At 42.8% G+C, this 17572-nt stretch overlaps 4 protein-coding genes across 4 annotated transcripts; 3 read left to right on the forward strand and 1 right to left on the reverse strand.

Annotated features, from left to right (window-relative positions):
* Positions 1 to 232: 232 nt before the first annotated feature.
* On the reverse strand, positions 233 to 445 carry LOC123741672 (mitochondrial ribosome and complex I assembly factor AltMIEF1-like). Its single transcript, XM_045714961.1, has one exon. The coding sequence runs from the start codon at positions 443 to 445 to the stop codon at positions 233 to 235; it is 213 nt and encodes a 70-aa protein (XP_045570917.1).
* Positions 446 to 3034: 2589 nt separating this feature from the next.
* LOC106600886 (uncharacterized) lies at positions 3035 to 5823 on the forward strand. The gene is made up of 3 exons (XM_014192636.3): positions 3035 to 3189; positions 4769 to 5238; positions 5382 to 5823. Exons 2-3 carry the CDS (start codon positions 4792 to 4794, stop codon positions 5808 to 5810), a joined length of 876 nt encoding a protein of 291 aa, XP_014048111.3. The 5' UTR covers positions 3035 to 3189; positions 4769 to 4791; the 3' UTR covers positions 5811 to 5823.
* A 291-nt stretch (positions 5824 to 6114) lies between these two features.
* LOC145850512 (uncharacterized) lies at positions 6115 to 10410 on the forward strand. Its single transcript, XM_082973613.1, has one exon. It carries the CDS (start codon positions 6150 to 6152, stop codon positions 10047 to 10049), a length of 3900 nt encoding a protein of 1299 aa, XP_082829739.1. The 5' UTR covers positions 6115 to 6149; the 3' UTR covers positions 10050 to 10410.
* A 5418-nt stretch (positions 10411 to 15828) lies between these two features.
* LOC106600885 (3-mercaptopyruvate sulfurtransferase-like) lies at positions 15829 to 17224 on the forward strand. The gene is made up of 2 exons (XM_014192635.3): positions 15829 to 16452; positions 16665 to 17224. The coding sequence occupies exons 1-2, from the start codon at positions 15864 to 15866 to the stop codon at positions 16964 to 16966; spliced, it is 891 nt and encodes a 296-aa protein (XP_014048110.2). The 5' UTR covers positions 15829 to 15863; the 3' UTR covers positions 16967 to 17224.
* Positions 17225 to 17572: the final 348 nt, after the last annotated feature.

Raw genomic sequence — 17572 nt, forward strand, 5'->3', positions numbered from 1 at the left:
GTTAGAAGGGGAAAATGATGAAAGAACAAAGAAAGTACTGATTCAGATGTGAAGAGTCCTGCATTCTATTACCATAACTCAAGGACTGTGTACCTTTTATTATTAAAATATGCATTATTAACTTATAGGCGCAAAAGGATAGTTGGTCAGTTAATTAGCTGAATAGTTTACCTGTTAGTGGTCTGACACAAGCACGTCTTGCTAAAGGTGGTGTTGGATGGTTCACCCCCACCTACATCAACCCCCCCAGTCTACTGCTGAGGAAGAACTGGCCCCTCTTCAGTGCGGCCTCCTTGTCGCGAGACACGGTCAGGGCCTGGCAGCGGCGGAACTCGCCGGCCACGGCGCGCCGGTAGTAGTTGCGGTCTGTGTACTGAAGGTGGCGCCCTGCACGGAGCAGTGCTCGGTACAGCTCCAGCACCGCACTACGAGACCAGCCGCCCATTAGGGATGCACATGGAGAGGGGAGGACTCCTGTGAGGAGAGATAGAAGGACGTTTATTTATTTATTTCAATTGAATAGGTAATCATTACGCAAAGGGTAGTATTAGCGGCAATTTCCGAACACTGTCACCTAGGCATCTGCCACTGGTGAAGTGGAAGGACAACATGGATCAAGTTAGGCTATACTAATCCTGAACAGTAACTTAACTACTTGATACAATTGGGCATATTTAGTTAGATAACCTTTGTGGATGACGAGATAAGACTGATCATTTGTTGCCGATTCGGTGGTCGTTATACCGATTATTGGTACTACTAGCTAGCAGCAAGGGGTGAGTGTAATTTATGGGAAGTCCCAACAGGAATCTGTTCCAAAAATAACAAGGTTGCCAACAAACAACGCATACAAAGTTGTACAGCGGCAGAATAAGATACCGGGTAGGGCGTGGAAATGTAGTCAGGTTTTTCACTCACCACGTTTATTCCAAAAAATGTCTATCCTCACTCTGGTAGCCTATGGACAAACATTAACAATAAGCTACGTGGTGAGTTGATGCCTAATCGGGAGCTAGTTAGCTTGGTGAATTGATCATGTTACTTTGTATGCGTTGTTTGTTGGCATCCTTGTACTTTACGAAGTTTCTGGAACAGATTCACGTTGGAACCTTCCACAAATGATACCCACCCAGCAGCAAGTCAAGTTCATATGCTAACTATCTAACATTAGTTATGTTATGCCTGTCTAGTCTGCATGCAGCCTAGCCGTGTCAGACCAGAGCAACACATAAGATACACCAAAGATACTGAACTAGCTTACTAACCCCTTTCATCTGACATTAGCTAGCTATATAGTTTACGTTAGCACTCGTCCAGTAGAACAGCCCTGAGCAATTTAGCTACCAAACGTTAGCTGCTGTTGCCCGTGTAGACTGTACGATAAGTGAGCTAACAATTAGCTATACTAGAATAGCAAAACCAGTATAAATAGTATTGTTCCCTTTGATTGGCTAATAGTAATACAAAAAAAATCACTTAAGGCTAGCCTAGCATGCGAGCTAACGTTAATTAGCTTTTTACAGTAACGTTAGCCTCCGAACGATGCTGACCTTGCACAGAGGAGCTGATACTCACAATCAATTGAATAAAAATATACGATATTGACAGAACAACATTTTACATCGTCAAGGGAGAACGCTGAACTTACGTTTGAGAAACGATTTCAAAGGTTTCTCCTTATAAGTACAACAGACACAGTTCCCCCTCGCTTCGGGGTCAGAATGACAAACCGGAAGCTATTGGCTACTTATTATTGCACTGGAATTAATACATCCGGTTTGAACAATTTTTATGGTTGAGAAATGTGACATTACAGCACTCAATCTTATTTAGCCTACAAACCTATACACCTTTCTATGATGGAATAAAGCATTTTATAAAGAAGTCTAATAAGAAAACATATGTGAATAAGATCATAAGCCAATGTAATAAGACTATATGAGTAGAGTAGGTTAGAGGAGAGTAGAGTATTACTTTATTAATCCGAATTTGGGAAATTGTTTTATCACCTATAGCATCATCACTGATTACAAGGACAAGACAAGGATAAATGAAAGACATATAATTAAACAAACTCATATTAATATGTACTATATTGGTCAGTTTGTGAGCAGCTAAGATCCGACACAATCCCTTGTGTGATCTTGGGTTAATAGAAAGTGAAGCCCATTTTGTGTTTTATTGCCCTCTGTATGATAACTTGAGACATGTTCTGTTTGGTAAATTGCTGGGCCAATTGTGCACCACCCCCTGGGACTCCCAATCACGGCCGGTTGTGATAAAGCCTGGAATCGAACCAGGGTCTGTAGTGACGCCTCTAGCACTGAGATGCAGTACCTTAGACCGCTGTGCCACTCGGGAGCCCTAGGGATAAGATAATACAAATATTCACTGAGCTATTCCAATATTTCACAATTGGATACTATTGATCATAATCAAGAATACCAAGGAACTACTTGTATAGTTACGTCACATGATTGAATGTATGGTGGTCTGTATTAGTAAATAAACCACAGGAATCTCACATTACATTTTGCCCTATGGCCATAATGATGTGGTTTGTGAGTCAGATAATGTTAGTCTACCTAACAGAACTTCACAGGTAACCAAGTAACTGGCAGCAGTGATATCTGTAAAAGTGTTTTTGTATATGGTCTAAATTGTGTTAAATCGTTAAGACTATTGTAACTGGGGATGGCATAAGACATTGCGAGAGACAGCCATTACTAATTCAGCCTCATGCCTCTTATTCTACTGTTGCTACAAATCTAATTATAGAGACCAGGAGGCATGTACCAGGAGACATTTTCGAAACCAGTTAAAGTGCATTTAATGTTCAGTCACAAGGGTTAAATGGTCATGTGGAAAACTGTCTGTCAATGACTGTTTGGGTGAAATAGAGCATAGAGCATCAAACTAATGATGCACCTGAAAAACCTTTAAAAAGAGTTCCAACATTTGTTGAACATTGACATTAGCCATTCCATTAGGGAGAGTATTTGCAGTGAGAGGCTGCCTCAGATTCACCCAGCGTCTTTTCAGAGACAGGAAATGTAATTGCTTAATTGGAATCACTAGGTACATATTATTGCCAACCCTTGTTTATGTAGTACAACAAAACGTTCTATTCACTGACTATCGCTGCATCTTACGGAGCGTGCATATCTTGGGAGAGTTTTCGGTATTGAGGTAAACTAGTTTCTACTTTTATAAATGACATTTTATGAGCTTATACACGTACCAACAATGGCTGTAAGAATAACACAACTTTATCTACTTATGTGTAGCCTAATTACAGAGTGTAATGTCCAGAGCAACGTATCTGTGAGTGCTTGTGTTGTTGATCATAGTGGTATTTTGTGTACCTAAAATTTGCTAAAAAAATTCACCCACAAAGCTGAGCCAGATGTGTATATTGGTCTTTCTTGAAATACATGTTTTAAAGTTAGTCACGCTTGAATGAGTCATTGTGGTATGATACATTCTTTAGTGGAGGGCAGCCTCCTTGCTTATACTGTTGAGGGGTGTAGGGACTTCAGGACATACCACTGACAATGTATGTAAACTTAAATGATTTACTCTACTATTGTCTAAATCATTGCAATTGATCTTAGCAACTTTGATGACAAAAAGTTGCCTCAGGCAGGGGGAAAATATTTTTAATATAATAGCTGTGTTGTTATTTTACATGTATTTTAGGCATGCAAAATAGTTGGTTAATAACACAGTTGTGTCACTTTTTCTGTTTTGGTTGTCAGTGGAGTTGTCACAATCACATTTGAGGAACTTACACATTGTAACCCTTACACACCCTATATTTTGGTTGTGTTGCCCTGAGATTGTCAACAGATCTCTTGAAGAGAGCTGCTATCACATTCAAAAGTTAATTGCAAAAATTGAATTTCCATAATACAAGAGAGAAAATTCAAAATAACCACTTTTTCTCCAAAAAATGTATTCTGTGACATGATTTTGACATCTTATAAGCTGGTTTAGTTTGCTGATAACTGGTTTTAATGAAGCTCCATTTTGACAAAAGTGACACAACTGTGTTATTAGTTTATTTTTATGGTAAATATTACAATTTGGTACTTAAATTCTACAGTTGAATGTATTTCTGAACTTATATATTACCTATGTGGTTTATAGAGGTGGTATTACATAAAACCTATCAATTGTAACTTCATTTAGTTAGAATAATTAGTAACTACCTGGTAATCACATGGTCATAGGCATAGCCAAACTTGAATCTGGCCTTAGAAGAATGAAAAACAGGCAGCATTGTAAAGAGAGACTGACTAGGCTTATCAGCACAAATCTAATTACCCCAATAGGGTCATGCAGAATGAGACATATTCCCATGACAACTAGCAATACAAACACCATGCTAATTCTTATCATTAAGGGATGAGGGTAATGTAGAGCAGCCACTCACACACAGTGTGATAAAGGAGAAGTCACAATGTATCTCAAAAGGATACATTGACCTTACAGGAGGTATTGTATTACTGATGATCTGGCATACAAACTAAGGGTACTGTCCATTCACATCAGCCCAATGAATCCATAAAGAGTCCTCTGTGGGTCTCATGAGCTCTTCTCCTAGATAATATGATTACCCTAATTGAATTATAGCCTTTGTAATCATACAAGTTAATACAGTATGTATTACAGTAACTATGGTTGAAAGAGAATATCAGGGCAAATTACCTGAGTGTCTTTACCTTAACTCAATTGATTGTGCGTCCTCGCTCTCTCATTGCATTAGGTTCCCCCTATCGACAGGACAGGATGGCACTTCTCGATTACCCTATTCCAGAGCTAGATGTCACCTTACAAGAGGCAGGCCGTGTGCTCCAGCTCACCCTGAGCCCCGAGCTCTACTCTCAATTCAAAAACACCCTTAGCCAACAGAGGGAGGTCCTGCAGGAGGCCCAAAAGTGCTTGGCGGCTGCCGCCTCTGGCCGAGAGAACTGGGTGACAGAGCAATTCAAGAACCGGCTGCTTTCATGTACCGACCCCCTGCCCACCTCGACAGCCATCCCCGCTGTCCTGCCCCCCTCCAGAGCCAAGAAGGAGTGTGCCCAACTGGAGAGGGCTGCTGCTCTGCTCTGGGCTGTGGCCAAGATGTATAGTGAGCCTTCGCTGGTAGAGGGCGAGGGGCAAACTGAGCGCACACAGCAATCAGAGGTGTTTGCTGCCAGCCGCATTCCTGGGAAGACCCAAGATGAGATTAAAGTAAGCTTTGGGAGTACTCAGTGTTTTTTTGTGTTTTCATACACCATCTCTGATTATAATGATAACAATTCATCATACTCCCTTATCTTATTTTCATATAATGTGATTATCTCCTACTTCTTAATGTGCTATTTGTTTTACAGGTATACCCAGACTGCCTCCATGCCATCGTAATCTGTGCTAGAGGGGTATTTTCAGTCAACATACTGCAGCATCCCAGCCCAGGCGGGCCTATGTCCCCTCTACCTTTCCCTGACATCTACAGACAAGTGGTTTATGTGATGAGCCAACATAGAGCTGCCAAGAACAACGAGCCCTCTGCCATCTGCGGCCTCTCTGCCCTGCAGCGGCAAGCCTGGAGTGCTGTGAGGGAGGAGATCCTGAGAGCAGGTGGGGCAGCGGCCGCCTCACTGGGGTTGATGGAGAGTGCTGTGGTGGCTCTCTCCCTGGAAGACTGCAATCCACCAGCTGATCTGGCAGACACCCTTAACGCTGTCAGACTGGGAGGAGGAGATGGGCCCTGTCTGAGATACTATGACAAGGTACAGTATGGGATGTTTGTGGTACTGTAATTTTGGATGACAACTACTACAATACAGTACAGTGATGCCGTAGTGAATCAACTGGATTCATCAGGTTACTGGATGAGGATATGGTATTGATTTTCTGTGTGGACAAAAATATACCCAAGATAATGGAGTTAAATCAATTTTTCAATATTGAATCAAATTGTAAGTGGATCTTTACTGCACATCAGACATACGTAATTGCACCCAACAAACTTCAGTTTATTAACTCACTGACACATATTAACTCACTTGAAAACATAGGTTCCTCTTTAGGTCAACTATTTTCCTATACTTTTTCTACAGGTGGTGAACCTGGTGGTATTCAAAGACAGCACAGCAGGGATGGTGTTTGAGCACAGTGCACTGGATGGAATGGTGGCTGGGTTAGTGGCTGAGACTGTGTGGTATCTCTCTGAGTCTCTTATTGTAGACCTAGTCCAGGCCAACACAGGAAGCAATGGGTCAGCCTATCTTAACAAGGCTGATTCCTCCTCCCCAAGCCCCCTAGCATTCCCACTACAGGGTATAACTAAAACAGACCCCCCAAAGTCCTCCCCTAAAGCAATTCATCCTATCATCACATTTGAGGTTCTCTCTTACCCAGATGTCTTTGCTACCCTCCGGGATCACAGGGGCCTGTACGATGCCTGGATCAACTTTTCCTTGCAGCTCTCCCTGAGGCAGACTCTTGGGGAATCTGCTGCCAGCCACATTCTTGTAACCCCTACCCATATGCGTCACTACAAGCATGGCCGCTGCGATCCAACATACTCCCTCACCATGCAATCCTACCAGCTCATCGGTGCTTTGGAATCCTGCATCGGACCAGACAACAACCCTCGATACACGAACGAACTGCTCTGTCTGTTCCATGTGGCTTTCCTGGAGCACAAGAACCTGATTAAAGCCACTAAAAGTGGACATGGTGTGGGCCCTCACCTAGCAACCCTACGCTGGTCCATGTCTCCAGACAACCCTCTCAAGAAGTTTCTTGACCCCTTTGGGTGCCCCTCCGTTTACCTTACTGGCAAGGATTTGATGGAGGGAGTGGAGCTTGCTGTAGGGAATGTGTATGCTAAAGACCAACTTGCTGTAACCTACCTGGGGAGGAGAGACCGGGTCCGTATGGTGCTCAATGGGAAAGGCACCTTTGCCACAGTGTTGGAGAAGCTTCAAGATAACCTGAAAGTAAATATGAAGCTGGTGATGCTTCTCGCTGTCAGATATTCCATCGCCGGACAAATGGGAGCCATGGAGTGTCTGCTGCAAGAAGGACAAGCAGGAAGAAGGAATGGATCCTCCCAAGGGGAAATTCACAAAAGTATCAGTCCAGCAGGCCAAAAACAAGGCAAGACAATGTCTAAGTCAACACTTCCCTCTAACTCTGCCTCCAACATGAGTCCAAACTTCACTCTGGTGATCCATGGTGGAGCTGGGGAGGAGATGATGCTGAATACAAAGGTGGTAGGCGTCATTGAATTTGCTCTCCAGACAGCTCTGACCCTCGGAGCACAAGTCCTACAACAAGGAGGCAGTAGTCTTGACGCAGTGCAGCGGAGTGTGCAAGCTCTTGAGGACTGCTTTCTGTTCAATGCAGGGAAGGGATCAGTTTTCAACAAAGATGGGAAAAATGAGATGGAGGCGACCATAGTAGATGGAAATGGGATGAACTCTGGATCGGTGGCTTGTGTGCAGAGTGTGAAGAACCCAGTGAAAGCAGCAAGACAGGTCATGGAGAAGAGTGTACACTCACTCTTAGTAGGGGAAGGTGCAGAAGAGTTTTTGCAAGGCTTAGAAGAGAGTGAGAAGCCTATGAGGGCGGAGTACTTCCAAACTGATGTCCGTCGCAGAGAGCTGATAGCAAAACTCAGTACTGGCAACACCTCCAAGAACAACCATCCACAGAAAGTGGGAGCTGTTGCTTTGGATCGATGGTGTAGGTTAGCTGCTGCAACGTCCACAGGTGGGTTGGTGGGAAAATGGAAGGGTCAAGTTGGGGACACAGCAGTAGTGGGAGCAGGTATATTTGCTGATGACAAGCTTGCAGTAACCTGCTCTGGTGATGGAGATGTGTTTCTAAGGCACACAGTTGCACAAAAAGTGGCCAGTCTCTACCATCATAAAGGCTACAGCCTTAGGGCGGCGTGTCGAGAAGTCATGTCTGAGAACTTGAAGGGCAGCTGTGCTGGAATCATTGCGGTAGACGCAAAAGGGGATGCTGTTGTTGAAACCAATGTTGGGGTGTTGTTTGTAGCTTCCATGGTTGGTGGCATTGCACGTGTCGAAGTCCTGAGACCCATGAAGAGTTATTTCAATGTGATCTGGGAGACTGACGAACTAGTTGCTCACCTACACTCCAACCCTTGGACACCAGGTGCCACCATCCTTACCCAAAAGACTCTGAGTGGGCCAAGCAGCATCTTTCAACTGGTTGTACCAGATTTCTTAGCACTGTTGCAAGGTGCACGGGCTGTTTCAAACCTGCTATGCGAACGACTGGGGGTACAGCGTTGCGCCCTAGTATTTAACCCACATCCCGAGCAGCCGGCCCATATCCGAGTGCTACCACTTCATGGCCTGGAAACCAACTGGCGCCCCCAACCTACCGGGGAGGAGGACTTTCAGCCCTATGACCCAGGTTACTGCACCTCAAAGAGTGGTCCGCGCTGGGAAGATGTAGATCTGGACCAGGTTCAGGCCAAGATTCGAGACAAGCTGCCAACGCCTAACGCACCATCGTGCTATGACTTCTTAGGAGATCCTTCCCACAATGGACTGTTCTGCCGTATCGTGCGTGGGGAGGAGCAACAGTGGCGGGTGTGGGAAGACAGTGATCATGTGGCTTTCCTCACTCCCTACCCTAATACACCTGGACTCACAGTTCTAGTGCCACGTAAACCATTGTCCAGCAACATTTTCCGTCTGGAAGAGACTGATTACACATCACTGATCCTGGCCACTCGTAGGGTGGCTGGACTGCTGGAGGAAGGAATGCATGCTCGAGGTGTTGCACTCATCTTTGAGGGCTCTGAGATTGATTATGCCCATGTCAAGCTGATCCCTCTGGTTCCTCCACGTGGTGACAAGCCTGCTGAGGTGTTCCCAGAGTACTTCCAAAGTTACCCCGGCTACGTCTCATCTGCTGATGGCCCTCCCGCCAGCCCTGAAACTCTAAAGGAAATCCACACCAAAATCACACTTTGCAGGCCTCCTCGTTCCTGGGAGGACCCACAGAGCCACTCCATGTTAGCCATCAAGAGCCAGTGGTACCGCAATCTCTTTCAAATTCAAAATACCCTCTTCCACAACACAGTGGAGTACTTCAACAACACCTGTCAGTACGCGTACGCCCTGACTCCTCTCACCACTGACACAATCTCCTCTCCGATGGGCCTGGGATCAGACTCCGAGCCTGTTTACGTCAACTTGCTGGGGCAGGATGTGTACTTGGCTGACTCCATGCAATTTGTGCTGGAGTATTTCTTGCGTTTCCAAGAGAACTTGCCAGGGACATACTACGTATCGCCAAGTTTTCGGGGAGAAGATCCAGATGCCACTCATCTTAACCAGTTCTACCATGTTGAGTGTGAGCTCCTGGGCGACATGGATACTGCCATGCACATAGCTGAGGGATACGTGGCTCATCTCACCAACGCAATGCTGAAGAAACACTCCAACATCATCCTGAACTCCGCTGGGACCCTTTCACATGTCAAGGACTTACTGGAGAAGTTAGAGGGAGGAACCCCTCTCCCAAGAGTCACTCTGGACAAGGCCATCCCTATGATGCCCTCGACAGACTGCTTGGAGTGGGTACAGGACGGCCAGCCACAGTTTGGCAGGAAGTTAACCCGCAAAGGAGAACGGGTTTTGATTGAGAAGTACGGAGGCGCTGTTTGGCTGACAGAGATGGACCACCTGGGAGTGGCTTTCTACCAAGCATATGTGGAGGGCTCGGGCAGACGCAAGGCAAAAGCATCGGATCTCCTTTTGGGATTGGGGGAGACTCTGGGTCTTGGGGAGCGTCACTCCAACCCTGAGATGGTGCAAGAAGCCCTCAGACATCACGCAGTCCCAGAGGAATCCTACAAGTGGTACATCAACATGCGGCAGATCATTCCTCTACTCACTAGCGGGTGGGGTATGGGCACAGAACGCTACTTGTGTTGGCTGCTTCAGCATAATGACATCAGAGACATACATATTATACCCCGTATGAAGGCCAGGAAATACATGCCTTGAAATATCCTTAACCCATTAGTTACCCAAAGACTGATGAAAAAGTTCCCCTAACTGTCAGCTCTTTCATTGAACGTCCTAAGGGATGCATAGAAAGCGAGACAGCCTATCTATAAAACTCTGAAAGTATACAAAAACATTAGGAACAAGAGATGAGTAGCAGTTATGAGAGAGCAGGGATTGTGTGTTGAAACGTTGCTGATTGTGTAGATGAGGAAGGGCAACAAATAATGGAGGTATTTCCTAATCAATGATACTGTATATGAAAATATACAAAGGTACCAGTCAAACGTTGACACACCTACTCATTCAAGGTTTATTTTTTTATTTTGACTATTTTCTACATTTCAGAATAATAGTGAAGACATTACAACTACGAAATAACATGTATAGAATCATGTAGTGACCAAAAAAGTGTTAAATCTAAATATCTTTAATATTTGAGATTCTTCAAAGTAGCCACCCTTGCATTGATGACAGCTTTGCACACTCTTGGCATTCTCTCAACAAGCTTCATGAGGTAGTCACCTGGAATGCATTTCAATTAACAGGTGTGCCTTGTTAAAACTACATTTGTGGAATTTATTTTCTTCTTAATGTGTTTGAGCCAATCAGTTGTGTTGTGACAAGATAGGGGTGGTATACTCAGCATATATTCTTCAAGACTGTTGGAAAAGCATTCCAGGTGAAGCTGGTTGACAGAATGCCAAGAGGGCGCAAAGCTGTCATCAAGGCAAAGGGTGGCTACTTTGAAGAATCTCAAATATAAAATATATTTTTATTTGTTTAGCACTTTTTTGGTTAATCCATGGTTCCATATGTGTTATTTCATAGTTGTGATGTCTTCATTATTATTCTACAATGTAGAAAATAGTAAAAATAAAGAAAAACCCTTGAATGAGTAGGTATGTCCAAACCTTTTACTGGTACTGTATAAACAAGCCAATTGTACCAATGTTTTTATTTTTTTTCCAAAGCAAGATTTTGTTACATGTAGAACCATCGGTCTGTCTGTAATTCTTGAAAGTATCTGTCTGTAAATCCTTCTATGTAAAACTCTTAATAACTTGGTACAATTCACACAATAGTTCTTAACATAAAACACAAAATAATTACTGTTCACAGGCATCTCAACTGTCTAAACAAGTGAGAGAAGATATTTGCTAACATAACACATTGGTCAAGGTGAACACTTCTCTGGCCTATTTAAGAAAATTGATGTTTTGCGTATGATTATAAAAACACTTGAGAATACCATACTTGTGTGAATTTTCAAATACTATTGTGGTTTGTTTTATATGTATGATTATTTTAATTGTTTCCTTTATTACCAAGGCATTAATAAACGCTGTCTTCGTCAGCCATCAAAAAATGTAAATCTCTTGTACTTTGTGGTATTATTACCATTCAAATTAAATTGTTGCTGTGCCATATTTTTGCCTTATTCTTACTTCTAGAATGCTTTGAGTAGGGCCTAAATAGAAAAAATAAGTAAAAATGGTTTGTAACAAGCGGAACTCACAAAACAATATTCTCCTAAATCTCTTCCATCACCAAGAGTCTCTCTGAGGGAAAATATCTTTGCCTGAAAATGCACAAGATCACAATCGAAGCAACAACTTCACAACAACACAACACTTCGTGACACCCGAGAAACACAGCGAGAGTAGTCTTGCACTTTTGAAAGACTGCGCAGGTTTGTGGACTTTATGAACCTAAACACTGAGATTTTCACGTTCGTCGTGAGGATGGGACCAAGGCGCAACGGGAATGTGAATACTCATCTTCTTTATTATGAAGAAAACCAAAATAAACACTTCATCAAAACAACGACGAGAAAACAGTCCTGTGAGGCACCCAGCTACACTTGGAACAACTACCCACAAAAACCCATGGAAAAACACCCCTACTAAATAGGACCTTCAATTAGAGGCAACGAGGAACAGCTGCCTCCAATTGAAGGTCAACCCAATAAACTAAACATAGAAATAGAAAAACTAGAACGAACATAGAAATATACTAACATAGAACATTAACCAAAAAAAAAAAAAACACAAAAAACAAACACCCCCTGCCACGTCCTGACCAAACTACAATTACAAATAACCCCTTTACTGGTCAGGATGTGACAGAGATAACATTTAAGTTCATTGATAATCAAAGGGTCAGTCGAGGTAAAGGCCTCGGAATTCAGTAAATCACTAAATTCCTCAAGTCGTGAAATAAGCAGAAGTTTATCAAATAGCCTAGAATTGAACAAATAGAGGCAGGCCAGGGATCAGGTTTGTCATTTATTTCAATTGCCCAGACGATGAGCTACGCACAAGACAAGCATTGAGCATGTAATCAGAGCCCCATGACAAAGCACACGTTCCCACAGCTGAGGCCATCTCCCACAGGGTAGGCAGCACAACATCGCCTCTCTGCAGAGTTTGACCCAGGCAGGATTCAGATGGGCTATTGGAAACACACAGAGAGAACTGGGTACAGTGTTATCCATCTCTCACATGGGTACATTGGATGATGGCATGATCATTCTCCATGGCACATATCCATTGCTCAACACATTCCAGGTCTAACTACATACTGTACAATTGAACCAGAGTTGTAATATGGTATCAATAAGAGCAAACTGATTTTTACAAACACCCTTTTGGAGTTTGATTACTTGTTGTTACTGTACTCCCCACTGATAGATTTACATTACTTCTATGACCAAAGTTCCAAAGACTGGACCTACATTTGTGTATAAACGCGCAAACAAGAGATTTTGCAAAGATTCCTATGTCGAAGATGTGAATAATATTTGTTGGTCTAATGTGTGTAATGAGGAACATCTAGGCACTGCACTTGAAGCATTCATGACACTGCTTCTTCCAGTTACTGATAGGCATGCACCCATCAAGAAATGGACTGTTAGAACTGCCAAATCCCCATGGATAGATGACAAATTGAAAAACTGTATGGGTGAGAGGGATGAGGCAAAGGAAATAGCAAATAAGTCTGACAAGCTCTGGAGTACTTCAAATTAAATTATAGACAAAAAGCAAACTTGGCTCCATCCTTCATTGAGGCAGATGGCTTGTTCATAACAAAACCCTTTGATATTGCCAACCACTTCAATAACTTTTTTTTGGACAAAATTAGCAAACTTAGGTATGATATGCAAACAACACATGCTGAAAGGAAGAGTACCAAAGAAATGTCTGCAGCATTGAAGGTCACAGTGGCCGCCATCATTCTTAAATGGAAGAAGTTTGGAACCACCAAGACTCTTCCTAGAGCTGGCCGCCCAGCCAAACTGAGCAATCGGGGGAGAAGGGCCTTCGTCGGAGTGTCGACCAAGAACCCGATGAATACTCTGATAGAGTTCTATAGTTCCTCTATGAAGATGGGAGAACCTTTATGGTAGAGTGGCTAAACAGAAGGCACTTCTCAGTAAAAGGAACATGATAGCCCGCTTGGAGTTTGCAAAAAAGGCACCTAAAAGGACTCAGACCATGAGAAGCAAGATGCTTTGGTCTGATGAAACCAAGATTTAACTCTTTGGACTTAACACCAAGCGTCATATCTTGAGGAAACCTGGTACCATCCCTACGGTGAAGCATGGTGGTGGCAGCATCATGCTGTGGGGATGTTTTTCAGTGGCAGGGAATGGGAGACTAGTCAGGATCGAGGGAAAGATGAATGGAACAAAGTACAGAGAGATCCTTGATGAAAATCTTCCCTGGAGTGCTCAGGACCTGACTGGGGCGATGGTTCACCTTCCAAAAGGAAAGCAACCCTAAGCACACATCAAAGACAATGCAAGAGTGGCTTGGGGAAAAGTCTCTGAATGTCCTTGAGAGGCCCAGCCAGAACCCGGACTTGAACCCGATTGAACATCTCTTGAAAGACCTGATAATAGCTGTGTAGCGACGCTCCCCATCCAACCTGACAGAGCTTGGGAGGATCTGCTGCGAAGAATGGGAGAAACTCCCCAAATATAGGTGTGACAGGCTTGTAGCGTCATACCCAAGAAGACTCAAGACTGTAATCGCTGCCAAAGGTGCTTCAACAAAGTACTGAGCAAAGGGTCTGAATACTTACTGTATGTAAAGCAGCACATATCGCACTTAGATGTACATGGAGGGAAAGTGTCAGTAACATGCATTTCAGTCTCTCCTGGCTCAAAGTTGAGGAGATATTGATTGCATCACTTTTAGTCTTTGTGCGAGGTATTGATGTGTTGAAGGTACCAAAATGTCTGTTCAAACAGTTGTCACACAGTTCGGTCAGTCATCGGTACAACACAAGACATGCAACCAGAGGTCTCCTCAAAGTCCCCAGGTCCAGAACAGAGGCTGAGAAACACAATATTAAATAGAGACATGACTACATGAAACTCTCTGTCACCCAAGCTAACAATAAAACCAGTTTTAAAAAACGGATAAAAGAAGACCTTACTGCACAAAGGGGACTGTGAAGAGACACAGCCTTTTTATATATATCTTGTATTGTAATTTGCACTGTACTATGAATTAGACCAACATATTGTGTGTATGTACTGATATGTAGGCTGTGTGTGACGTTTTAAATGTATTTATTTCAGTCCTTGACTAATAATGTTCTGTACGTTGTAGTATGCCATGTTTCATGTGGACCCCAGGAAGAGCAGCTGATGCTTTTGCAGCGGCTAATGGGGATCATAATACTGTAAATACCAAATTGTACTCTATGTATAAACAATAGAAGAAAAGTGACATTATACATGGGGTCTCCCTCTACAGGTGATTTGTTGGACATGCAGGGGTGAAAGTGAAGTTGCCTGCATAAAATGGGTCAGAAAAAACACTAAACATGCAATATTGCATTATGTTATTAAGAAATGTGCAGATTTTGATAAATAGCTGGAAATCATGACCCATTCTGTCTCATAATTGTGTGGAAAAAGTGGAACAATATTAGACTTCAAATCAAAATGGTACACGTTTACAGTTCCACAAATGACCTACAGAATGAAGGGCCAGTGAAAGCTAATGAAGGTTCATACTGGTATCACGTGCATGCATCATATTGTGTAATTGTTCAGAGAAGGGTTGCCATGATCTAAGTTTTCCTGTGAAATTAGGCAACTTTGAAAATGATGTCACTGGTGAAAATGTATTGGTTGCGTGTTGCTGGTTTTTGGACTATTTCTAAATTGCACACCTACTCATTCCAGGGTTTTTCTTTAGCTGAACTATTTTCTACATTGTAGAATAATAGTGAAGATGTGTGCAAAGCTGTCATCAAGGGGGCTACTTTGAAGAATCTCAATATAAAATATATTTAGATTTGTTTCACACTTTTTTGGTTACTACATGATTCCATATGTCTTACTTCATAGTTTTGATGTCTTCACTATTATTCTACAATGTAGAAAATAGTAAAAATGAAGAAAAACCCTTGAATGAGTAAGTGTGTCCAAACTTTTGACTGGTACTGTAGTAATGGCACAATTGTCAGAAAAGTGTAAAAATACTAATTATATTTTCTCTTGTGACATATTCCAATTCCTTTATTAGTCTCATTAGCTTGCAAGAATTTTATTTTGATGGAAAACCGAATTTTGCTTCTAAAGTTGTTAGAGGTTAAGTCGAGATTCCTTCTTAATTCGCTCAATAACGTTGTGGGAAAAAAGGGGTTTATTGGCCAAATGTTGCAACTCCTCTCTTCCTGCGCAAAAGAAAAAGGGACTACTTTTCAGGCTTTTTGAGCGGGTTTTGACTAGTCATTGGATTACAATTTTGTTGAAGTTCTGGCAACCCTGATTCAAAGTGCAAGACAAGGACAATCATGGCGGTGCAAACCCAGGAGCTTGTTTCAGCCAAATGGCTTGCAGATGCGATAAAAAGCAACCTTATTGGACCGAATCTTCGAATTCTGGATACGTCCTGGCATCTACCGATATTAAAACGTGATGCAAATGCGGAATTTAACCAACAGCACATACCTGGAACTTCGTTCTTTGATATTGACAAATGTGCCGACAAAACTTTCTCGATGGATCATATGCTCCCAACTGCAAGCTACTTTGCAGAGTATGTGGGAGGTTTAGGTATAGGAAACGATACACATGTAGTAGTGTACGATACCAGCGATTTTGGGTCATTCAGCGCACCCCGAGTGTGGTGGATGTTCCGATTATTTGGGCACAATTCTGTATCGGTCCTGGACGGGGGTATGAAGAATTGGCTGGCCGAAGGGCATCCGGTCACTGCAGAATACACCAAGCCAGGATGTGCAGATTTCAAGGCGACCGCCAATCAGTCATGGGTCAAGTCGTATGATGATGTGCTGAAAAACATCGAGACCAAACAGGTGCAAGTTATTGACACAAGACCCGCCGGCATGTTCCGGGGAACCGAACCAGAACTTAGAGATGGTCAGTGGGAGCATATGCAAAGATTTATTTTGTCCTCCTAGAATTGACTACATGTCATGGTATTATACATTTTTGCTAATATGATTTTTTAAATGTCAAGACATCATATTTTGTCACAATAATTTTTTAAATAAAATCTCATCTTCCCTCTTTCTCTATCCCCCTCTCTTTACCGCTCTTCTTATCATTTTCTTTCTTTCTCTCACACACAGACATTGAGCCTGGCCACATTCCTGGTACTATCAACATGCCTTTTTTCAAGTTCATGGATGCCTCAGGCAAGGAGTTGGAGCTTGAAGAGCTGGCAAAAATGTTCCGAGAGGCAGGGGTGGACATGGAGAAACCTTTCTGGGTAACCTGTGGGTCAGGGGTCACTGCATGCCACGTGGTTCTGGCTGCTCACCTGCTGGGACATTCAGGGTCAGTGTCTGTGTATGACGGGTCATGGTATGAATGGTTCAAAAGGGCTGCCCCGGAGCATGTTATCTCTGAGGGCAAGGGGAAGCAAGTGTGATGTGGAGAGACGGGTAGAAATGAGCACTAAGAAAACTACTGTTGAATGAGTTGCTGATCAATAGCAGGGACGGGACACTATGAATCACAAAGGAAGCTACAGATTGCACAAAATATGGAGGGTTTTACTGATTTTGACTGAAGATTTTTGCTGAGTTGGATGAATGTGTCATTGTGAAAGAGGTCACTGTTCAAGAGTCCATGAATACAGTATGCCTATGTTTATATTCAAGATGTCCAATAAAGGTGTTACAAACTATGCAATATTAATCTTTTAATAAAGATTAGAAGGATAGAATGTTTGAGGTATTCGGGTTAGAATTGGACTATGGTTGAGTTGTATGCTCCTACTTAGGGGATTGCAGCCTGGCAATATTGTCTTGTAGATGTTGCCACTGCCAGACATTTTACATTTACATTTACATTTAAGTCATTTAGCAGACGCTCTTATCCAGAGCGACTTACAAAATGGTGCATTCACCTTATGATATCCAGTGGAACAACCACTTTACAATAGTGCATCTAAATATTTGAAGGGGGGGGGGGGGGGGGGGGGTTAGAAGGATTACTTTATCCTATCCTAGGTATTCCTTAAAGAGGTGGGGTT

Source organism: Salmo salar, chromosome 03, assembly GCF_965601325.2.
Source record: "Salmo salar chromosome 03, fSalSal1, whole genome shotgun sequence".
In the NCBI taxonomy this organism is placed as follows: domain Eukaryota; kingdom Metazoa; phylum Chordata; class Actinopteri; order Salmoniformes; family Salmonidae; genus Salmo; species Salmo salar.

Excerpts from the sequence above, each read along its gene's own strand:
- LOC145850512 (XM_082973613.1), top strand. The coding sequence starts at position 6,150 with ATGGTGTTTGAGCACAGTGCACTGGATGGAATGGTGGCTGGGTTAGTG.
- LOC123741672 (XM_045714961.1), bottom strand. The coding sequence starts at position 445 with ATGGGCGGCTGGTCTCGTAGTGCGGTGCTGGAGCTGTACCGAGCACTG.
- LOC106600886 (XM_014192636.3), top strand. The coding sequence starts at position 4,792 with ATGGCACTTCTCGATTACCCTATTCCAGAGCTAGATGTCACCTTACAA. Across the intron at positions 5,239-5,381 it reads AGACCCAAGATGAGATTAAA|GTATACCCAGACTGCCTCCA; the intron begins GTAAGCTTTGGG and ends TTTGTTTTACAG.
- LOC106600885 (XM_014192635.3), top strand. The coding sequence starts at position 15,864 with ATGGCGGTGCAAACCCAGGAGCTTGTTTCAGCCAAATGGCTTGCAGAT. Across the intron at positions 16,453-16,664 it reads CGAACCAGAACTTAGAGATG|ACATTGAGCCTGGCCACATT; the intron begins GTCAGTGGGAGC and ends TCTCACACACAG.